Source organism: Rhinatrema bivittatum, chromosome 15, assembly GCF_901001135.1.
Source record: "Rhinatrema bivittatum chromosome 15, aRhiBiv1.1, whole genome shotgun sequence".
Classification (NCBI taxonomy): domain Eukaryota; kingdom Metazoa; phylum Chordata; class Amphibia; order Gymnophiona; family Rhinatrematidae; genus Rhinatrema; species Rhinatrema bivittatum.
The window spans coordinates 34,877,569-34,901,999 of NC_042629.1; the positions used below are offsets into that span (position 1 = coordinate 34,877,569).

Here is a 24,431-nt window from a genome sequence, read left to right on the forward strand (position 1 = left end):
AATTTTTACTAAGTGCTGTAAGAGCTACCTCCCACTTTCTGTTTAATGAATGCAAACGGCTGCTTCTCTTTATTCAATACCAAGAGTCCTTCTGCTGAGCTGTAGTACAGCGGCAGAACTATACAAACACGTTAATTGGCGATCTCTTGCTGTTGGCCTACTGATAAAAATCCCACACCGAGCACAGCCCAGGGATGGCTTCTATTCAATGTGTGACAAGCATCGCCCAGCAGGTAAAACAATCTGTGCAAGAATAACAAAAACCCCTCATGTTACATTCTGTACCAGAACGCGTCTCTCTCGCTGCTCTTTATTTGCATCTACCTAGCAAAGATCAGCCCCCAGGAGCTTGCTCTACGCTCAGTGCTCATATGTGCAAAGCAGCATGGATTAGGAAAACAGAAAAAAAGTACAGTCCCTGTGTTACAGGACCATCTCAGGGTGGCATGGGATAGCAAATCGTTTTTAGTAGCCTTGTGTCAGCTAGCGTTTTCCTGCCTAACCACCCCACAAATTCCATCTTTTCAGGAAGGGAGCCTGCAGTGAGAAATCAAATCATGTATTTAAATAAACAAACAAACAAATAAATAAATAAATAAATAAACAAAACAAAAACAAAACCCTGCCTGTACTTTCACAACACCAGCTTAAAAACAGTCAGCCAGATTCGCAGGCATGAACCTCTCTCTCCTCATCATGAGCGAGTGTCAAGGGGCGCGGCAGAAGAAGTCACAGATTCCCAGGGATCAGACAGGAGCAGCGATGCGAACCCTTCTGGCACGGCCCCTGGAACTGGCCCGACATCGCCAGCTCATTTCACGACATGTTTTTTGTTTTGTTTTGGTTTTTTTGGTCTCTACCGACCCGAGCCACCAACTGAGAGGTGAAAGGAAGTAGATTCATCCCCATGAAATCCAAGAATCCAAAAAAACGCAGCTGATTAGGGTAATAATATAGCACAAAAGAAAGCAAAAGAAAACCAAAATTACCTGGCCACGTCATGTCAGTAGGGCAGTGCTGGAGGGAGTCTGGACAGGCTGTAAAGGATCTGTGGATACATACAGGACTTTAATTCCTAGTGCTATCACCATATGACTTAGGAGCAACATCACTGAATTAAAAGAAAGTGGTCCTCTGTGGAATGTGCAATATTTACAAATTACACACAAGTGGGAATAGCCCCCCTCGTATCAGTTCATTTAATTCTTCTTCTGCCTTGTTCCTTAAATGTTTTAAGATGTTCTGCTACAATCCCTCTGGTCCCCTGGGGGCAGCCATTTATTGAATAGTGTCACAAATTCTCATGTAAGGTCAAATCTGACTTTATATGAACGTGCGCAGTATCAGTTGTGGCCTCACAGCCACGATGGATCCAGTGCCCACAAAATGTTTGCAATGCTTACAGACTAGCAGAGGGGTGGCCAACTCTGGTCCTCCAGAGCCACAGACAGACCAGATTTTCAGGATATCCACAATGAATATGCATATAAGAGGTATGCATGCAGTGCCTCCATTTTATGCAAATCTCTCTCATGCATATTCATTGTGGATATCCTGAGGACCAGAGTTGGCCACCCCTGGACAAGGGTCTCCCCACTGATTTCCCTATGAATCCACACACGCAACAGAGAAAATCCAGGACTAGATCAGCCTGTTTGGTTGGCCTGGGGTGAGGTAGCAACTCTGCTGCAGACATGCCTGGCATGCAGGAGAAATGTAGTGTCTGTTGTGTGCTTTCAAGAGATTAATTCAGGTCCCTTCTTTAGATGTATTGAGGCAGTGTTTCCCAACCCTCTCCTGGAAGGCACACCTAACCAAGTAGGTTTTCAGGATATCCATAATGAATATGCATGAGATTGGAAACCCAGGCTATGCAAATCTATGTATGCACATCTCTCATATGCATATTCGTTGTGGAAATCCTGAAAACCCAACTGGTTAGGTGTGTTCTAAGGACAGGGATGGGAAATTTGATTTAAGCTGGTAATTATCTCTCTGCACCCCACTCCAATACTACATTTTAAATTTTTCATTTGTATAAACGCTACCAGGTGTATGCAGAGCTGTACAGAGACCTTCTCAATGCCCTATCCTTTGATAGATTGGGGCTCACCCTCCGATAAACCATACTGGATTCATCTTCCCCCCTTCCCCCCCCAAACCAGTGAAAATATTCACATCAAGCAGATTGGAAAAAAGAAAACCTTTCTGCTCCCCTCCCCCACACATGGATGCAGCAGCACTACTACAGCCTGGTTTTAAGGTCAACCCTGTTTGCATTACCTTTAAAAATCTCAAGAATTCAAACTGCACACTTTAACTCATGCAAATTTATCTCATGCATATTCACTGCGGACATCCTGAAAACCCCACTGGACAGATTTGGGAACCTCTCATTTATTGCATTTGGCTCTAAATGACTGTGGTTGGTTTTTTGAGACTGTTTGCTATATTCTCTATTCCACACTGAACATGCATGAGATATTTGCATGCACCGCCTCCATAGCATGCACATTTTATCTCATGCATATTCACTGCAGACATCCTGAAAACCCGATTGGACAGATTTGGGAACCTCTGATTTATTGCATTTGGCTCTAAATGACTGTGGTTGGTTTTTGAGACTATTTGCTATATTCTCTATTCCACAATGAACATGCATGAGATATTTGCATGCACCACCTCCATAACATGCACATTTTATCTCATGCATATTCACTGTGGATATCCTGAAAACAGGACTGCCTTGGGAACCTCTGCAGTAAACGATTCTCTCTCTCCTCTCACGTACAGGGCAGACAGCCTCTCCTGACTCATGCTCAGCACAGACCGGCTGGCAGTCAGCTCAATTGTGCTTCTTCTGCACACTGAACATTAAGCCAGCAAATAGCTTTCTCCCTCCCAGATGAAGGAGTACAGTGGGATCCTAGCCACTCTGTTATCTCCAATAGGATGCCATCTTCTGCCTGCCACTGGAGCACTTTGATTTAGATTTAGCTCACGCTGTTTTCACTGGTAACACAAGGCAAGTTTATATTCAGGTACAGTATCTTCCCTGTCTCCAGAGAGCTTACAATGTAAGGGCCCTATTTACTAGGTATTTTTCCCCATAGACACAAGATGGGACAAAACCTTTAGTAAATAGGCCCTTAAGTTTGTACCAGAGGCAATGAAGTTTGTACCAGAGGCAATGTGCAGGTCACAAGAAGCACCAGCAGGATTTGAACCCTGGCTTCCCTGGTTCTCTGCCTGCTGCTCTAACTACTGGGTGGAAGACTAGTATACAATTCTGGCCTGATCTGGTACCTTTGAACCTCCATTACCAGCATCTGGCTGATTCAGTACTTTGATGAACTCAAATCTGCATGGCATCCATGTGCCCTTGGCTACACTATCCCCTTTCTGCTCTACGGGGGAAGGTGCAGGATGCAGTTCCCTCCTCTCAGCAGGATTCCTCAATGTGAATAGGTTATTTACTCTTTCAGACAATAGAAGGACTAGAGGGCACTCCATGAAGTTAACAAGTAGCACATTTAAGACTAATCAGAGAAAGTTTTTTTTTACTCAATGCTCAATTAAACTCTGGAATTTGTTGCCAGGGGATGTGGTTGGTGCAGTTAGTGTAGCTGGGTTTAAAAAAGGTTTGGATAAGTTCTTGGAGGAGAAGTCCATTACCTGCTATTAATCAAGTTGACTTAGAAAATAGCAATTGCTAATCCTGGCATCAGTAGCAGGAGATATACTTAGCTTTTGGGTATTTGCCAGGTACTTGTAGCCTGGATTGGCCACTGTTGGAAACAGGATGCTGGGCTTGATGGACCCTTGGTCTGACATGTTCTAATGGTCTCTCATCAGGATCTTTCTACTTTGTTTAATCAGCAGGTTCACTCCCAACAGAGTCTCTTCTTGCAATCACCCCTCAACTTAAGGAAGCTTCTTTCTTCCTCCTCTCCTTCTCACTCCAAAATCTCTAAAACCTCCTACTGGACACTCGCACCTGTCTTCAACTTGGAGGGGTGCACAGGACGAGACCAACTCCTTGTGTAAGATCTAGAGGAAAACGTAAAGGGCCACTACAAATGCCATAGTGCACTGGGATGCCCAGCTGAAAAATCAGGACTGCTCAAGTCTCAAGCCAGAAACTGGGACACCTGGCAGCTCGGCCAAACATGTCACCCTAATTTAGTAGCCTAGTGGTTAGAGTACTGGACTGAGAACCAGGACACCGGAATGCAAGCCAATGACCCTTGGGCAAGGTGCTTTCTCTCTCATTGCCTCAACTACCCACTTGGGTTATGAAAGCTCCAAGGCAGGGATTCATTATACCCATATGTAATTTGTTTCATGGTTATCACGTAAAACACTGAAATAGTTTTGTCAGATCCAATTTTAGGATGCTTTGCAGGCTGGGAAAAATTCTTACCTTGGCCCCCAAAAAGGCATCATCATCAGTAAAGAATCCGACTTTCTCCAGCCCGGATATAGGTACCGGTGGCTCTGTGCTCAGTTTGGGTAAATGCAGCTGTGTCCTGGCGTCTACAGGGACACGCGCGTGTGCGTGGCTGCCGCACGCCATGGTCTTGTGCACTGCTGTCTGGGGGCTCTCTCACACTTTCCCTTTTTTTCAATAAAAGGTTGACGTCAGAGCAGCCAGGGCACTACGGAGAAGACATGGACATGGCCCTCGAATCGAACGGATATTATGTCAGAGGTGCAACCACCACTTTCTCGGCTGTGGACAGGTTAGTAAGCTCTGGGAGGGAATGGGGCTTGATAAGGGTGTGGCCTCTGCTCCTGCAAATACGACAGCCATCTCTGGACAGGCCAGAACTGCCTATCCCTGATACTGGCAGGTGCCTTAATAAAGTAATAATAAAAAACACAAAAATTATTTATGGAACTCCAGTAACCTTTTTTTTTTTTTTTTTTTTTTTTTTTTTTAAATAAAACTGAAATGGTGCAACGTGTATGTTTCTTTGATTAAACTAGCCAGGCATGCTCAATGTATTTTTTTTTGCTGCACCCATCTCCAACATATCAGCTAGGAGAGCTCACAACAGACTGGTAATGGCTTTTTGGCAGTTACAATGGCTACATTCATTTTCTCGTCTCTGTAGCAATAAGGGACACGCGGTGGAATCAATAAAAGCCACGAGCCTGTTTACAGCCTGCCGGTTACCCACTTTAAAATAAATTGAATTTCTTTTCTGCAGCGCGTTGAGCTCATTTTACTCCATAATAAGCCACCAGTGCGGCTAACGCTACGGAAGCCAGCAGCCTGGGCCACGGGGAGCGAGGGACTGGGGTCCTCCTCTCCTGGCAGCTGCTTTCATCAGCGAGCGAGATGCGAAGGCGGCACGAATAAAGCAAAAAGTATACGCGTTTGCTAGACAAGGTGAAGCCCAGCAGCACACTAACCGAAATGCAGGAAGTACGAATGCACGCAGGGCCGGTGCTAGCTTTTTTGCTACCCACCCCCCGTCTCCCCCAGTAATCTAAACTTTAAAATCTGATATTCCTCCCTACCCAGGTCCATCCCCTCTTCCTTTGCAACCCATGGCCAGTGCAAGGGTATTAGATGCTGTAGGAGAATTTTAAAGCCCTCTACACACACATACACTTAAAATTATGCATTTATAATCGATTTTACATTAAAAAAAACATTCAGAGCACAGATTTCTAAAGGTAAAATATCACTTATAGTATAGTAATCGGTATATTATGTTTACATGCACTGCTATGGCACCATCCAGAAAGTTCTGCAAAAATACCCATATGGTATTAGGCCTATTGTAATGTGTGTTGGATGTGGGCTTGACCCTCAGAAAGTCATGCATAAACAAATTACAATATAGTAAGCCAGCTATATCAAATCTGCACTAACTGCCAGCACTCAAACAACAATCTTACCTGTGAAAAGTAATGCTGCAAATATTACATCAATTCCTAAAATACCAATACACCTCCTAATAGGAAAACAGAACAAGCCAGGCTACTATAGATCTCTACCCAGGAACTACACGCTAGCAGAATACCTCTACTTGGGTCACATGTGCAGAATACAGACAGACCATCACCAAACACAGAATTAAAAAAAAAAAAAAAAAAAAAAAAAAAAAGAGACCATAAAAGTATAAATAAAAATGTGCAGACAAAAACTGAACTGGAAACTGCAACAAGCCAGACTCTGAATACAGTGCAACAATGGAAAAATAGAAACATCACCATTCATCATAAAATATTAAATAAAATCAAGAAATATAAAACAATCACAACCATATTAATAAAACAATATTTCAAGACAGCCAAAGAATAAAAATCCAATAATTAAAAACTCATAAATTGATTTTTAAATTTTCCAAACACAAGTTTCAAAACAAGTTCAAAACAGCAGACCCACCAAATAATTCAATATAATGATTAAAAAAACAAAACAAAAAAAAAACCTCCCACTCTCCATACCTGGGAAATTTTGATTTCCAGTCATCCTGAGATTGTTGGGGATTAGTGGGTGTGGGAGGGCACACAAACTTTCTCCTCTCTCTCATATATTCACACACACTTACTTTCTCTCATGCATATTCATGCTCACACATTTATGCTTCCTTTCTCAGATGCACACAGTCCCTCTCTCCCACACATGTGCGTGCTCACACACAATCGTGCTCATACATATTGACAACATGCTCTCTCTCACTCGCATACAAACTACCTCTCTCACATGCTCCTTCTGTCTCACACACGCACGGGCCTCACTTTCTTTTCTTCCACTTGCTGCCCCAGCAGCCCTAGGCCTGCCACTTCACTTTGGCCTCCATCAGGTATGGATCACAAGATGGCCTCCATTGGCTGCTGGTGGGATAGGGGCCTCCAGCAGCACACAGCCTCAGTACCTTGGCTCTTTCCCTCACTACCTCAGCCCTTCCTCTCTTCTCTCCTTCATACTGTGGATGCAACTCCATTATTGCTCTATGCTTTAACGGCAGGGGAAAAAGATGAAAAGGGGAATTAGGTTCAGATAGCAACCAACAAGGACATTGGGAAAACAAATAAACATGGGGGGGGGGGGGGGGGGACAAATAAGCTTGGGGGTAACTTGCTGGTCTGGCGGTTACTACCCTTAACCAACATGCCTGATACTTTGGATGTAACTCCAACATTGCTCTCTGCTTCAATGGCAAGAGGTGACAGGGAATTGGACTCAAACTGCAACCAACAAGGGCCCTGACTGACGGTTTGGAAAACTAAGTAAGGGGGTGACTTGTTATGGTGCAGCAGATGCTTCCATAAGCTTGCTGGGTAGACTGGATGGACCGTTTGGTCCTTTTCTGCCGTCATTTTCTACGATTCAATGTTACTCTCTTGGCTCTTTCCTCCACTTCCCCCCCTTCTCTCCCTCCCTCTAGTCCCGTCCCCCCCCCTTCTCACCCTACCTCAGTTCTTCCCCCATCCTCTTCTCACCTTCCTTCCTCATTCCCTTAGCTTCCCCCCTCCCTTCCTCTAAAGGCTCTTCTCATCCTCCCCTCACCTGCTCTTTCCTCCCTTCTTCTCATCCTTTCCTGTGCTTTTCCCGCCTTCTTACCCAGTCACCTCCTCTGGACAAAATGGAGCAGAGGCAGCGGGCCTGGCAGAATCCAACTCACCAGCGGCCTTCGTATAGAAAAGGCTTTGGGCCGCCCACAGCATAGAAGAGCCTAAGGGAGGCTTCCCTGCTCAGATTTAGGCATCGGAGTGGGCAAGGATAACCCTAACTCCTGCCCAATGTGATGTAGCAACACACGGATCCCCTGCCCGAGCCGGCGGCAGCAGCATTTCAGTGACGTCATCTCCTGGTGCCGCGGGGCCAGTCTCGCCAGAGGAGCAGTGTGATTTTGCAGCTCCTACCGTGAGCCCAGCCCCACACACGCACACCAAATCTCAAACTTCTCATCCCTAAAATACAAGTGCACCCCAGTCAAAATTTCACATTATCAACAACACTTTAAAATAAAAACATACTTTCTAAGCCCATGTCAACCCTTCCCAGCAAGATATTAAAAAGAAACCCATAAAGACCACCCAGTCTGCCCATTAAAGGGAAGGTCCTCGTTAATGATTAAAACTAACATTTCAAAAAGTAAAAATAAAAATAAATAAATAAAAAAAACACAGCTTTAGCTTACCAAACTCTGTATTCCAAGCAACCTAAAAGCCCACCCGCCCTTAATCCAGCCAAACTTCTTATCCGGACACCAAGTCTGTTTATCTTCATACTCCAGATTTAGACAGTCGAATTCACTTTCTAATGGGTTTTCTTTCCTCAGACCATCAGAGGTAGGGCAATACAATGCTAACTCTTGAAGGCTTCAAACAGGCCTGGATTTCAGGATATCCACAATAAACATATCTGGAAACCTTCGAGTGCTGGTCTCCCAAAGACTGGGGTAGGATTGGCTGGAATGTACAGACTTTCTCTCCTTCACCTTCCAAAGACACTCTCACTCTCCCCTTTTTGCTCCTAGACCTGACCCCCACCGGTCTGTAATTCAGGGCTTCTCAAACCTGTCCCTTGTTCTCCACGGCCAGTTGGGTGTTTTCGTATATCCGCAATGAATATGCACGAGATAAATTTACATATACTGAGTCTCCAGTGTATCCGTATTTATCTCATACATATCCGCTGCGGATATTCTGAAAAACCTGGCTGTCCCCAGGGCAGATTTTGGAAGCCCTGCTCCAACCCTGAAGCTACGCCTGCTGTGGGCCGATTCAGCCACTACAGCTTCCTCCTTCCAGCTCACAAGGTGCAGTTCAGTCATCGATGCCTGGCAATTTCAATAAAATCTTGGTGTCCATGGATTTCCCAGATATAACAGTAAGTATTCATCAAACGCACAGCAGACCATGAAACAGGTTAACTACCACATTTTGGTTACCCTGAAATGAGATCAATCTATAGCTCTCAAGGACTGGAATTGAAGAACTGTGTGCTAAGAGGTCACAGCTGCCCACTTACGGTACTTTGGGTATTTTTTTATTTTTTTATTTATTTTTTTATTATTAACGTCACTGCTTCAGAATTAAAACACCAGCAAGGGTTTTGTCTACTGGTGTTTATTTATTTATGGGGAAAGTTCTCTCACATGTTTCCAGGGTTGCCACCTTGCCCAGCTGAAACCAGAGATTATCTAGTCCTGGTTTTTGCCCCATAGCATGCAGGGAGATGTAGCTCCTGCTTTTCTTAAGGAGATCAGAGCTACAGGCAAAAACCAGGACTGGATCAGCCTCTCTGGGTTAACCTGGCAACCATTAAGTATATCTGGCAAGGCCCATCTTATCAGCCAGTACGGTTCTAACAGGGCCGGCGGAAGCACTAGGCGAACTAGGCGATCGCCTAGGGCGCTGAGCATTAGGGGGCGCCGAGCCGCTGACGGCCAATGGCCGCCGGTGGACGTCATCCCAATGGCAGATACACACAGCAAGAAGATCGCAGGGCCGTGGTACAGTCGCGTCTAAACATGCTGGTGCTACTCCTCCTTCCTGCCCGCGCGGCCCCGGAAGAAAAATGTTGCCGGAGCCGCGCGGGCAGGAAGGAGGAGAAGCAAGGAGGAGGAACATCAGCCAATGCAGGAACTTCTCCTCCTTCCTGCCCGCGCGGCCCCGGAAGAAAAATGTTGCCGGAGCCGCGCGGGCAGGAAGGAGGAGGAGGAGCATCAGCCAATGCAGGAACTTCTCCTCCTTCCTGCCCGCGCGGCCCCGGAAGAAAAATGTTGCCGGAGCCGCGCGGGCAGGAAAGAGGAGGAGCATCAGCCGCGTGCCGGAAGGAGGAGGAGCATCTGCCACGTTCAGAAGAGGATCAGCGCGGCTCGAGAAGACCGGGGCCGCTGCAGAGCCCATCCTGCAGTGGCCCGTGAAGAGGAGGCCCAGAGGTGAGAGAGAGAGACTGAGGGTTTGTACAGTGTGTATGTGTGCGTGTATGAGATGAGTTGAGAGACTGTGTGTGTGTGTGGGAGTGAAGACCTGAATGTTTGCAGAGACAGCATGGGAGAGCCTTTGTGTGTGTGAGAGACAGCATGTGGTAGTGAGAGCCTGTGCTTGAGCAAGACAGCATGTGGGAGTGAGAGAGAGCCTGTGTGTGTGAGTCAGCATGTGACAGTGAGAGCCCGTGTGTAGGAATGATTGTATGAGAGCGAGCATGTGACAGTGAGAGCCTGTGCTTGAGCAGGACAGCATGTGGGAGTGAGAGAGAGCCTGTGTGTGTGAGTCAGCATGTGACAGTGAGAGCCTGTGTGTAGGAATGATTGTATGAGAGAGAGCATGTGACAGTGAGAACCTGTGCTTGAGCAAGACAGCATGTGGGAGTGAGAGTTAGACAGCATGTGCAAGAGAGAGACTGTGTATAAATGATTGTATGAGGGACAGCATGTGAGAATGAGTGCCTGTGTATGTGAGAGAGAGAAAGCATGTGAGAATGAGAACCTGACTGTGTGTTTGAGGGAAGCAGACAGATGGAGAGAAAATAAATATGTTATAAAAGGAATTGGCAAAAAAATAAGAAAGGGAAGGTGGAAAAAAAAAAAGCCTGTGACCAACCGATTAGAAAACTAAGATCAGACAGCAAATGTAAAAAGAAATAAATTACTTTTTACTGATTGGAACATGTAATCTTTGGGAATGTGCAAGAGTAGCACTTTCTCTATGCGGATCTCACAATGTACGAGATCAGCATAGAGGAACTGGAAGCCCATGGGGCCTGCACAGAGGAGGCAGCAGAATGGGCTTCAGTGCCAATAGCAGCAATCAGCACCTCCGCAATAGCCATACAGCGGCAGTGACAGTGGCAGCAGAAGAATGAGAGAGGCTCTGAGGTTGCTGGCAAAAGAAAGAGAGGGGGTCTCTGCCTTTAGTGTGTGCATGTGTATGAATGGGAGTCTGCCTGGGGGTGTATGTGTGTGAATGCATGGGTGCCTGCCTGAGGGTGTGTCTGTGAATGAGAATGTATGGGTGTCTTCCTGGGGTTTGTATGTGTGAGAATAGGTGCCTGCCTGTTTGTGGTGTATGGGTGTGTGTGAGAATAAATTGGTGCCTGCCTGGGGGTCTGTGTGTGTGAGAATGAATGTGTGCATGCCTGGGGGATGGGGAGGGAGTGGTGTGAAAATGAATGGGAGCCTGCCTGGGGTTCAGTGTGAGAATGACTAGGAGCTTGCCTGTGTGTGTGTGTGTGTATGTGAGAACGAGTGGGAGCTTGCCTGGGAGTGTGTGTTTGTGTGTATGTGAGGGAGCCAGTGAGAGTGAGAGCATGAGTGTGTATGAGAAAATCCAGGGGAGTAAGAGTTTGTGTGGGGGTGTGTGTGGAGGGGGAGAGAGTGCCTTAGAGCCTGAGTGTGTCAGTGTCTGTGAGAGCGAGAGGTTATGGTTGGGTATAAGAGCATGAATGTGTATGTATGTGACAGTGTATGTGTGAGAGAGAATGGACATGTGAGTATGTGTGAGAGAGAGAGGATAACCTCCTAATCCTCGACAATATCAGGGTGACTGGAAATCAAGAGCTCCCATGTATGGACAGCAGGGGCTTTTTAAAATCCTTATTAATTTTAATTATTGTGTGTTATTTGATATATGTACTGTTTTGAAATATTTTATTGGTGTTTGGGAAATTGTAAAAAATGTATATGATTTTAATGAATAGACATTCTATTTATCAGTAGTTTTAAAATATTCTTTTATTAGTATGGTTTTACTATTATAACTGATGCTTTGTTTCTTGATTTTATTTGTTTTATGAGGAATGGTGGTTCTGTTTTTCCATTATTAATACACAGAGTCTGGCTTCTTGGGGTTTCCATTCCAGTTTTTGTCTAATTTGTGCTCCTTTATTTTGTATTCTGTATTTGGTGAGGGTCTGTCTCTGCTCTGTGTGTGTGACCACGATGAGAGATTCTGCTAGCATGTAGTGTCTGTATAGGGATCTATAGCAATCGGGTTTGTTTTGTTTCCTCAGTAGGTGGTGTATTGTTATCCCAGGACCCAGTGTAATATTTACCCTTGCTTTTTCACAGGTAGGGTTATTATTGTTTGAATCCTTGGTGTTATTACTGTTATGTTATGATGGGATTGCAGTATAGATTTTGGGTGTCTCTTTTGCGGTGCTTTATGTTAGTTCACAATGTGTCTGGCAGTGGAAGGTGTTTGTGCTGCTGTTACTGTGAGGTGACACCAGAATTTGAAAATATCTTTTAGTATGATGAGCTGTAAGGGAAACATCCAAGCTCCATTGTTTGGGGGAATTTCAGTGGATGCACAGAGATACAGAACTGGAGGTGCAGGATTTGTATTGACATTCTGTCCCTTCCTATATATTCCAGACTTCATTCTCATAATCATATAGAATTAGTTGAATGAGGCTATCAAATAATTTTATAGTAGTTTTACTAGAAGTGTGAAACTGGCCAGCTTTTTAAAATAATGCAGAGGACCCTTTGGACTTTTTTTAACAACACTTTTTTTTATAACCAATTTTAAAGCAGGATCCATGCTATAGAGGTGGGTGTGATGAAGAAATGTCATTTTGGCTCCCCCCCCCACCCAAAACAAATTCTTCTGTCTAGAGATGCCACTGATTTTCTGTGGCACACAAATGCATTGGCCCCTGGGCGCTGGAGACCCTTGGTGCGCCACTGGGTGCGAGCCATATGGGGCCGCAAGTGGTGGCAAAGAGGAGTGGAGATTTGGCGGGCCGCAAGCAGTGCCCAATCTGCTCGCGACCCAGAAAACCCCAGTCAGCGGGCGTGATTGAGAATGAGGTAGGAGTCGGGGCCGAGACCGGGGGGGGGGGGGGGGGGCGCAAGGAAGAAGGCTTGCCTAGGGCGCCAAATCCCCTTGCACCGGCCCTGGGTTCTAAACATGACTCTTTGGGTCTCATGATAGCCTGATCCATTGCAGGTATTCTCACTCCCACCTGGCAGCATGACAGGGTCAGGACTGTGCTAATACTCTAATGTGATTTGGTGCGAGGCCTGGCAATACCGAATGATCAGCTGTGACTGTTGATAGCAAGAAAGTTCGGAGGGATGAGAGGGCCCTATTACTGAGGAAGCCTTTTGCCCAGGGGTAGGTAATTCCTGTACTGGAACACCCCAAACAGATAAATAAATAGGCCTGGTTTTCAGGACATCCACAGTGAATACACATGAGGTATATTTGAATACAAATGGAGGCAGTGCATGCATGCAAAGACGCCTGATACTTATTCATTGTAGATATCCTAAAAACCAGACCTGTTTGCCATACTCGAGGACTGGAGTTGCCTACCCTTTTTCTATTCCCAAAGTACGGTGGTATTTGCAGGCCAGCTTCTCCCTGTTAATTGGAAAACCAAGTCTGCAGGATTTTTTTCAGGACTGGCCGACACCTCCCTCACAATTTGGGGCATATAATCGACCTATTTGCAGTCCATGCACCAGGAAGGCCAACAGTCTCCGTCCAGAAACTGGGTCTTATCACCTCCCTGAAAGATGTCCATTCTAGAACAGGTTTCCATTGTATTAAACATGCGAAAGCTTTATCATGTGCTTATCACCTCCCTGAAAGATGTCCATTCTAGTATTAAACATGCAAAAGCTTTATCATGTGCTTATCACCTCCCTGAAAGATGTCCATTCTAGAACAGGTTTCCATTGTATTAAACATGCGAAAGCTTTATCATGTGCTTATCACCTCCCTGAAAGATGTCCATTCTAGAACAGGTTTCCATTGTATTAAACATGCGAAAGCTTTATCATGTGCTTGTAAGACTCTCAGAGGTCCTCACCACTGTAATTACAGGGTTTTGGCTCATTGTTCACATTTGCAGTATAGTTAAAGCCACTCCTTTTCGCTGCCTCTTATTCCCGTTAGACTTTAACAGCTGGGGAGGAGAACATTGTCATAATTCACTTAGAGGAAGTGTGAGGAGCCTTTATAGTCGCAGGCAGAGGAATACAGAGCTGTTGCAAGAGGATAAAAAAGGCCGAGCCCCCACCGAAATTAAAACCAATGTTTACCTCTGTCGGGAACCGTTTTCGTTGCCGAATTCATCGCTGCCGCGTGCGTTGGCAGCTGGACGGGGACGGGAAGAACTTCTCGCACATGCATGGAATTAAAGGGCGCGATGCAAGCCAACCAATCGCAAAGGAGCTGTAGCCTGGGCCCAGCCAATCAAAAAGCTCCTACGCAACAGCTATTGTTATTTTTTCCCTGACGAAACCAGTGCCCGGAGGGGCCAATGGGTGCGTCCCACCTCAGGGATTGTGCTCCATTGAGTGCTCGTTTCCCGCAGAAATGCCAGACTTCATCTTCCTGCGGGGAAAAATGGAGCTGGCGAGCCATGCACGGATGGAAATCGTTAACCCTATTTTAAATGCTGATGCGATGTATCAAACACTGACTAACACAATTAAATAAGTGAAACACCCCTTGGTAATTCAGCTTTTCGGGTTAACTTAAGAAACATGGCTGTGGTCCCCCCTTTTTTTTAATGCTTGTTAAAGCTTCTCCAACTCGAACATGTCTACCATTCCGAATAAAATGGTGTGGTTGCTGTGTCAGTCCATTTCAATGTGTGAAAACGGAGCTCAGTTTAAACATTTGGCAATGCCTTTTTATATACAATTCTTGGCTAGCTTTCAGGAACATAGCTCAAAAAAATTATGAATATTAAGTAATTGGGAATGCGGATCCTCATCAGCACTCCATGCGGTTGTCACCCATCTATCTACACATAAAGCATGAAAACAGCACAGACAGATTAAGAAGGGATAGTCATCAGAGCTCAGTGCAAGAGTCACTCTGATACACAGAAAGAATACAGCACGGACAGCTGAGGAGGGGATCTTTTTCCGGGCTCCATGCAGGAGTCACACTGATACAGAAAACAACTACAGCACGGACAGCTGAGGAGGGGATCTTTATCAGAGCTCTGTGCAGATATCACACTGATATATAAATAATATGAATATAGCATAGACAGCTGAAGAACATACTCCATGTAGGTATCGCTGTCTACATTTGTAGAGCACCCTATGGGTTCCTACTATGGAATGTCATATTGTCACAGGCAGGAGAAATAGCATTGGAAATTTTCGCTCCCCCACGTGGGAGACTAAATGGTAGAGTCCCTAGGGTATATAAACCCATGCCATCATGGGGCCGATGCAATACGGTGTACAATAAGGGGATTAGCACCTCCACAACGCACGGAGAAACTAATAGCACTCATCACGGGCAAATGCATGTTGATGAGGCTATTAGGAAATCACCTGCAATGAAAAAAAATGTATGACTAAAACGCACATTTTTACGCTCAAAAATTAACGCCTGCTCTCTGCACTTCCAAAAGTTGTACAGAAAAGCAGAATATACTGATTTTCTGTACATCCTCCTACTTAATGTCATTGCGATATTAAACAGGAGGAACAAAAACTTTTTTAAAGTTTTTTAAAAAGTGCAGGCGATCAGGTTCAGGAAACGGACGCTCAGTTAACAAGCGTCCATTTCTCAAACCCCTGGCTGTGCGCCGATTAGGAAAACCAACACCAATAAATTCAGCATCTGCCATACTGGCAGTCTATCGCCTTTGCCCTCACTTTGTCACAGGGAGCGACGGTCGCTCCCTGTGACATAGTGAGGGCAAAGGCGATCGGCGCCATTTTGAAACCAGTCCAGCACCGGCACCGAGGGTATGATTGAAGGGATGGCTCCCGGACCCCCTGCTAGACCACCAGGTACATGTAAAAGGTTTTTGGGGGGGTCGGGAGGGTGGGAGAAGCAAAGGGGTAATTTGTAAAGGGTCGGGGTGGGTTTTTTTTTATCGGGCCATCGGCGCAATTTTTATCAGTGGTAGCCAAAATGGCACCAATGGCCCAAGAGCGGGAGATCGCGCCGGGACACCCCCCCCCCACTGGACCACCAGGTAATTTAACATTTTGGGGGGGTTCGGGAAGGTGGGGGAGGGTAAAGGATTGGTTTTAAAGGGTCAGGGTGGGTTTAGGGGTTGTTTTGGTGTGCCGGTTTTCCCGCCCTCCCCCCAAATAATTCCCGTACTCGATTTAACGATTTTTCACGATAAATCGAGGGAATTCCTATTGTATCGAGTCCCTTACCGATTAATGACGATTTTAAAATTATCGGACGATAATTTAAATCGTTAAAAAACGATTCACATCCCTATTGTGGAGAGAGATGGTTTCTGTTCTCACTGATGGTAACTGTAAGTTAGTTCTTCCAAGTAGAAGGGTAGAGGTTGCAGGCAGCGACATAGGGAACATGGGCCCTCGAGGAGCGAGTACAGGTTTCCTGATAGCACCTGAAAGAAGCAGAGAGGCCCCTGAGGAGCGGGTACTCCGTTAGAGACCCTGAAGGGTAGTAAGAGTTCCAGATAGCACTGGAGTGGCAGAGTAGCTTAGGAATGGAGAGCGAATCCCATCCGTAAGATTCCTGTTGCTAACTCAACTAGCTAGCAAATACCATAGGCAGATATACTCGGACGTCGTGACGTCAGAACAGGGGGACGCCCCTGAGGTTCGCGCCAACGTAGAGTTAAAGATGAGGGTGGCGTGCGCACGTGCGTCCTAGAGGTACCTTGAAGGAGAATGGCGGGAGGCAGCACCAAAGCCGCTCCGGGGACGCCGGAGAGAACGGCAAGTAGACGCCGCCGCGACCATCAATCCAAGGTGAGCGGGAGGAGCCGAAAGTAGAGAAAGGTAGGCGGGGCGAAGCCGTCGAAGACCGACGGACGCAACAAGAGTAGAGTCAGGAGATGAGAATTTTTAAACCAAGAGGCTCAGTAAACATCTTTTATTCACAAACAGGCCACAAATGTAAGCTGTTAAATATATTATGAAAAAAGGGCAGGGGATTTGGAAAGCAGCTTTATTCATTTTTTCATGCTGTCTCTTCCCTCTACCATCACTAATTCTAACATGGCACCCAGGCACTAATAATCATAATGAGACCTGGTGCCTGTTTCTTGTGCTTCCACGGAGTCCCCTGTTTTAGATAAAGACAAGGGGAGGTTGTTGCAGATGTGGAACCTTGGGCAGAGGTGGAGTTGGCACAACCTGCGGGGAAGACCCTGCAGGTCCCCACCGTCAACAGGTGGAGTCAGACGAGGCAGAAGCCCATCTGGAGCTTCAGCTTTACCAGCCCTCGCTCACCTCGAGCTGAGACTTTGGGTGCTGGGGTTGGCAGATCTTAGGAAGAGGGGCCTCTGCGGATTTCGGAAATTCTTTGATGTAGCAGGATCAGAGAGGATGGAGACAAGACGTATCGTGAGGCAGGCTGGGATCAGCGGAAGACGTCATTCGAAGATGTCCTGGAGACAGGCAACATTCAGTGGCTGGTGGCAAGCAAGGATGTACAGGAATTAGGCCAAGGTCAAGTACCGGGTATCTGTCCGAAGGGAAGAAAGGATGGATAGGCAGAGCAGGAAGACAAGGAGCAAACAGGCAGGTGAGGGACATGTAGAACTGAAGAAGGAACACGGACCCTAGCATTGAAGATGAGCTGAAACTGAAGAATGAGGCGCTGGCAATTCACACTTCTCAACAAAGCAGGCTGACCTGTTGCCGAGGCAAGGACTGGAGACGGACAAGGGCCTTTTATAGGCCAGGACTCATGACGTCATCTTCATGGTCTATGGGGCTTTTCTCACCACGGTGCCTTTAAAGCCCGACAAGACGTGCACGCCTATGGAAATGCATTGCATAGGAGCCATCAGCAGCGTCTCACCGTATTGGAGAAGGGTGACTGGCCTAGAGAAGGTGGCAGCAGGGTCCCGCCACAACTCAGGCTGGGCTGGAGGTAAGAGTGGTGGTCCGCAGGGTAGGCCGCGGACTGCCGATCGCAACAGAGGTGTTATTTGGAGAAGTCACAAGAGGTGATGATGCATCACAACCTTGCTCCAGTGCAAAAACTGGCCTAGATTTAGCATTGATAATCTCTCCCTACTTTCAGTGGAGGAAAAATGGTGCAAAAATTGAAACATATGCACTGGATTGCAACTTTGATAAATTCCACCACTTTCACCCTCTAAAATATTTCATCCAGATTAATGGTTCTCAACCCATCCCATGGGAACCTCCCAGTCAGTCTGATTTTCAGGATATCCACCATTTATATCACCATCACATATCCCAGGTTAGGCAGTGGCGCCTCTTCCATTCCTTCTAGATCACCGTCAGTCCATCTTTCCTAGGCCTGTCTGGATCCCTTTTTCCTATAGGTTGATACTGAAGAGCTTCTCTCTGCAGTCTTCCATATTCCATTCTACCTACACAACCTTTGTCCATTGTTCCCTACGATATTTGACTTTCTCATGCATGGAATAAGTATTTAGTTCCTTCCTTATATCTTCATTCCTAATGCTATCTTGTCTGTCACATCCTTTATCCAATCTTAAACATTTAATTTCTGCTGCCTGAATCCTGCTAAAAGCTTTATTTATTTATTGGCGGACACTTGATATTCCACCTTATTCCATGAATAGCCTCGAGGCAGATTGCAAAACAAGTTTTATCTAACAGTTGCAGTACATTGGTCGAAAGGCGCTTATAATGACATCTGAATCAAATTTACAGTGGATAGCATTGAGAGGCCAAGGTGTATAACTTATTTATAACCCTTGACGGCTCAGGTAGATAGGTTGCCGAGGGGACTCTAAAGGAAGGTGTGGACAAAGAGCCACGCCTCAGCTTTTTTCCTGAAAGCGAGATAAAATGGCTCAAGGCACGAAACATAGAAACACATAGAAACATAGAAATGACGGCAGAAGAAGACCAAACGGCCCATCCAGTCTGCCCAGCAAGCTTCACATTTTTTTCTCATACTTATCTGTTTCTCTTAGCTCTTTGGTTCTATTTCCCTTCCACCCCCACCATTAACGTAGAAGTCGCGTATAGAATAATCTAGCCAAAGCTAGGGGAGGGAAGGGGAGAAGAACCATTTTTGCAGGTCGGAGTTCCTTAATGGGAGTACAGGGGAAGAGAAGTTGAGAGACGTACTCGAGGGCTTTACTCATGCACCTGTAGATGAAGCAGAGATTGTGAATTGGACCCAGTGCAGCGAGTGTAGTCTTGGTGTTATGTGGTTGGTCGCTTTGGCCCCCAACACGGATTCTTGCGGTTGCCTTCTGTAGAAGCTAGAGGCATTTCAGACTGTGTTGCGAGATGCTGTTAAGTAAAGATTTGCAATAATCGATTTGGCTGGTGATTAACGCATGTATTGCGGTTGCAAGACTGTTTATCCAGGTGGCTGCACAGCTGGCAAATCTGGGCAAGGAACATTTTATTAATACTAACACGTACAGATGCACTTTATTAAGTGGAAGGCGCACAGAGTTCATGTTCTGGGTCTGATCGAGATAGGCTGGCCTCTGGAGCAGCTAACCCCAGGTAGGATTTGCCACCTCACCCAGGCCAACCTGGAGAATCTGATCCAGTCTTGCTTTTGCCCCATTGCTTACAGGGAGTTGTAGTTCTGATCCCTGTGCATGCAATGGGACAAAAGCAGGACTGGACTAGTCGGATTGTCCTGGGTGAAGTGGCAACCGGAGTAGCAGGCTCTGGAAGGGGTTGTTGTCTGTGACTCCTGGATGAGGGTTGTCAATGTAATGTCTGGGAGGAGGAGTTTTATAGGGTATAAAATGGGGGGGAGTGGGGAGAGCCCTAGGATAATAAGATGTAAACAAAATTAAGTGTGCTGTTTTCATTTTTCTCTTCAGGGATCGGCAGTGGAAGTTCATAGTTTGCAGAATGACAGACTTCGACTGTCCATTTCAAAACCTTTAGAAATGACCAAGCTGAGGAGCTGCAGAAGGAACACACCAATTGGCCACAAAGAGTCAGCTTCCTTCAGATGTTCCGGTTCTATCCATTCTTAAAGGAAAACCGCACCCAGCAGGAGCCCTTGTGATGTTTAACAAAAGAAACAGTACTTCTCACCCCTAAAGAATTGCATTTTTGCCTTTGCAGTAATTCATTGTTTGGCTTTTTGATAAAGATAAATGCCGTCTTTTCAGCAGGATACAGGAGGATGGATCCCGCAGGAAATAATCCTCCTTCCTACTAACATTGCCTCCTGTTAAAATTCTAAAAGCAGCTTCCCTGAAATGCTAGGAAAGGTGTCACAAATTACATTACATGCCCACATGAGTGGGAAGCCATTTGTAGCCTCACAGCCGCATTGGACCAAACGGATCCAAAGAGGTAGCTATGTGACATTCATTCAAACTCTTGGATGTATGGAACAGCATGGGCGCAAAAGCAGTATTAGAATTTAGGAGAGCCTGCGGCAAGCCCAGAGGATGTTTTCATTGCAAGGAAGTGAAGGGAAAGGTAAATCTAGTAGAGTCTGTGGTACTGTAAAAAGAAGGGAACATGGTCAGACTAGATAAGCTTGCCGACTTTTTATCTGCTGTCAGCCTCCGTGTCCTTAACAAAGCTGCTTCCAGGAGCACAGAAGACCTTCAGGGTGACTGCTTCCAGAATTTCAGTGCACACTGTTTATTAGTAAAATATCTGATCCTGGCAAGGCCAACTTATTGCTTGCGCTGTAACCCTTGAAACACGCTGCCCCGTTCTTGGGGGGGTCCGGTTTTCATTTACGCTCTTAGCTGCAGTAACCATAGCCCCATTCTTCAGGCAGAATTCCTATACTTGAAACTAGATTCTGTACACTTTATTTTGGGTCATTTCCACGCTTTTAAATGCTTACATGAAAATGTATAAAGCACACAGATTCACACAGCATTTCCTAATCTCCAACAGATCCTGAAAAGTACATTGCCTAAAAAAAAGCCCGTGCATGTGCAGTAGTGTAAGTGTGCAAAATTGAGTTCACTGCTTGTGTGCTCTACAGCTTTTCACCATCTTCCTCCTTGCAACACATCACTTTTTTTCAGTATGCTCTCTGAATTTTGTCCCAGCACAGCCACCATACAAAGATGTGTGTCTAGAAATAATCTGGGTATTGATATGAATGCAATGCTGCCTGATTACACTTTATGCTTCTGCTTGTCATGTCCTCATTGTAGTGCACCTACAGCATAAGGGCATGGGTCACTGCCATGGTAACACAAACTGCAGAGAGACCAGTAGGGTGCCAAGCTGGAGGCCCTGGTCCTTGTAGGATTTCCCCACTTAAAGTCAGCTACAGTATCTATCTTCTGGGCTGCCATACTACTAACATCTTTCTCTGATAGTTATATTTGAATACGGCGGATTCCTCTGATAAGAACACTTTTAAGGCCAGCTAAAATGTTTTAAAAGCAGAATGTTTTCCTACTACTGGTTAGAGACGAATCACATTTTTGGAGAGCCTTATTACTAGTCAAGCGTTATATAGAGGTCTAATGGCAGTATCACTCCTGGAACAAGCTGGAGTCTTTGTAAATTGTGATACTTTTTAAAGAACCATCCTAAAAAAAAAAACAACGTACATGAGTTTTCAAGATTTCACAGGCCTCTTCTTCAGATGGCCGTAGGGTTGCAAGACCATCATTCACCTCCATAACCTTCTGCCATGTCATTCACCTCCATAGATGTCAGTGACATCACTTTCCTGTCCACGCCGGTCATCCTCAGTGGTGTCACCCGCTTAAATATCAGAATTCCTCCATTCTAACTACTGGAGGTCGCACTTGGTGACTCAGCAGTTTAAGAGGTATGACAAATACGTCTCTACACACAGAACATTGATACATCATGGCCTACTTCCAAAGAAGGAATAATTTGAGGCTTTGACAGTCTGTAAAAGAAAATATAGCAGGTGTTCTTACAGATATGGAATCTAATGTATGTGCTTGAAATGCAGTAGAATATAGAATATGTAGCAATTCATGCATTAAACTGTGTACGTTCTTGTCCCTTTGTTTTAAATGCAATGCCATTTATATGTAAAGAGAAGTTTGTTTTGTATTAATTTTCAGGGGCATCTATAGGTTTTGACCGGGGTGGGAGAGGGGGGAAGACATTGTCCCAACGGGAGATTCCGGGGGGGGGGGGGGGGGGGGGGGGGGGGGCGCCAGCTGTGTTATCCCAGTGCCTGAGTGTAGCAGCTTCCCTTTCCACACCCCAATTTATTTCACAAGTTATTCCACTAGTTTTACGTTTTTCTTCACAGGAAGTTTTTAATGGGGTACATTGTCAAAGGCTTATCTGCCTTTTATGCAGGTGAGGACAGAGTTAATGTGTTTAAGCCAAGCAGGGGCAGATACGTGGATGTTCAGAAGCCTGGAAGTGCATGTTTGCTTTCAGGAAGCAGACAAATGTGGCTGCATTATAAAAAAAAAAGAGAGAGAGGCATTCTGGGCGTTACCTAAACCCACCTAACTTTACACCTCTATTTTGCATCTCATAAATGTGTTTATATTTAGCCACATAACCTCACACTTTTCCAAAGTCAAGGTGGGCCGTGGCCTTGTGTTGGACAATCGGTTTGTGGGGTGCAGTGCTCATAAATTTGCGGTTAGGCGTGGTGTTAAAAATGGTCCCTGCTGGCTGAAGGCACACAAGGCTTCTGCACCAAATCTTTTGGCCTGGCCAATGCCCTAAATCTCTGGCAGCTGAAAACGATGTTCTGCTTATTGCTCCATCTTTTCCTCTCCGACAGCACGCGGGTAACAATGGAGGAGGAGCTGGAAAATGAAGCAGAGCAACTGTTTTCTTCACTCCAGCACTGCTGCCCAGGTTGGAGGGGCCAAGCCAACCGGGTTTCCCCCCCCCCCCTCCTTCTGCTCCCTTGCCCCCATCAGTCTCTTGCATTGCCCTCAGTCCCTCTTCTCCACCCATCTCTTCCCCCTCCCCTCTTTGGCCCTTCCATGCTCCACCTGCCCCTCTCTATTCCCTTCTCCCCCCCCCACACTGATCAGTGGCAGGAGGAGGGGACTGATGGTGCTTCGGGCCACGTCTTCCTCCTCTGAACCACCTGGCTGCACATGTGGTCCGAAGCAGCAGGCGGGTCCAGCACGACAGAGGTGGAGGATGCAGATGTCGCATCGCTGCTCTCCTCCTGCTGCTGCCTGCCTGAGCCGGCCCTGTACCTCCTGCCGGGACTCCGTGAGAAGGGTCAGATTTGGGTTGAGCCGTGGCCGTCCTCCCGTGAGATACACTCGCCCCCTGGCCTCCTGTTGCACCAGGCAGCCTATGGGAGCAGAAAGAGCCCCAGCCCGTTCTACCAGGACCCCGGACTCGGCTGAGGGCAGAGTAGGGAAGGAGGAAGAAGGCATCCTGGAGCACAAGTGGTGAACTGTAAATGATTTATGGGGCTGGAGAGAAGCAAAGGCTGTAAGGCAGGCGAGGTAAAGAGGGGGTGAATGCTGGCGGTGTGAAAGTTACTATCGGAGGACGTGAGTGGGGAAGTGAGGAGAGGGCAGAACAGGAGATGAATGTTGGAGAGGAGAGGAGTTGGGGGGAGGGGGTGAATCATTGGAGCAGGAGAAGGGAAAGCAAATGCAGTTTCCTCCCCCGTCTCTGTCTGAGGTGATGAGAAGGAGAGCCAGGGGAGGGGGGCACAGGACCTGAGATGGGTGGGCAAACAGAGCTGGTAGAAATTGGGTGAGAGAGCCAGAGGGTGAGGGTTTGTGTGAAAGAAAGCCAGAGACGATGATAGGAGGGGATGCTGTGCTGGAGGTAATGATGAAGGACGTGTGTGAGGGAGACAAGCAGTGAAGGGGGACGAATGGTGCAACCAGAGATGGTTATGGGGGGGTAAGGAGAGTCCAAGGTGTGATGGGAGTAGAGAGAACCAGAGGTAGTGATTGGGCGAAGGAAGGGTTTGAGAGAGTCAGAGGGGTAGTGGGGGAGATTTTATTTTATTTATTTCGATTTTTATATTCTGCTTTTCGGCACTTCAGAGTATACATCAAAGCGGATTACATTCAGGTACTGCAGGTATTTCCCTATCCCCACAGGGCTCACAATCTAAGTTTGTACCTGAGGCAATGGAGGATAAAGAGGCTTTTGCGAGGTCACAAGGAGCGACAGCGGGATTTGAACGCTGGTATCCCTGGGTCGTGGCCCCTGCTCTAACCACTAAGGCTACTCCTCCACTCCTTTATTAATGAAAGCCAGAGATAATATTGGGGAGGGGAGGATTTAAACCCGGCATTACGACTGACCTTGACCACATCCTCTGGCAACAAATTCCACAGCTTAACTGTGCATTGTCCCAAAAAAAAAAAAAAAGTTCTTAAATGTTGTTTTCAAACTGCTCCCAGTTAATTTCATGGTGCGCCTCCTAGTAATTCAGATAACAATATCATTCCAGAATAATACCTCCTCCCAGGCCTCTGGAATCTTTTACCTTTGCTCCTATGCAAAACCTTCTAAATTCACCTTCAGCAAAACTAATTCACAGCATCGAAGAGCACCCAGGCCTTTACTCCCACTCAGTCCTTTGTTCAGGCTTCTTACCCACTC

The 24,431-nt window shown here is 46.3% G+C and overlaps 1 protein-coding gene and 1 long non-coding RNA gene across 2 annotated transcripts in view; one reads left to right on the forward strand and one right to left on the reverse strand.

The window, feature by feature from the left end:
* Nucleotides 1-14,091, reverse strand: part of LOC115076904 — a 122,607-nt gene extending 108,516 nt beyond the window's left edge. The window contains exons 1-2 of the long non-coding RNA XR_003852898.1: nt 14,022-14,091; nt 990-1,048 (exon numbers count right to left, since the gene is read on the reverse strand). This is a non-coding gene — a long non-coding RNA (uncharacterized LOC115076904). The remainder of the gene's footprint in view (nt 1-989; nt 1,049-14,021) is intronic.
* DPT (dermatopontin) overlaps nt 1-21,875 on the forward strand; it is a 35,966-nt gene extending 14,091 nt beyond the window's left edge. The window contains exons 3-4 of the mRNA XM_029578904.1: nt 4,635-4,742; nt 19,736-21,875. Coding sequence (XP_029434764.1) covers nt 4,635-4,742; nt 19,736-19,802 — 175 coding nt within the window. The 3' untranslated portion in view covers nt 19,803-21,875. The remainder of the gene's footprint in view (nt 1-4,634; nt 4,743-19,735) is intronic.
* Nucleotides 21,876-24,431: the final 2,556 nt, after the last annotated feature.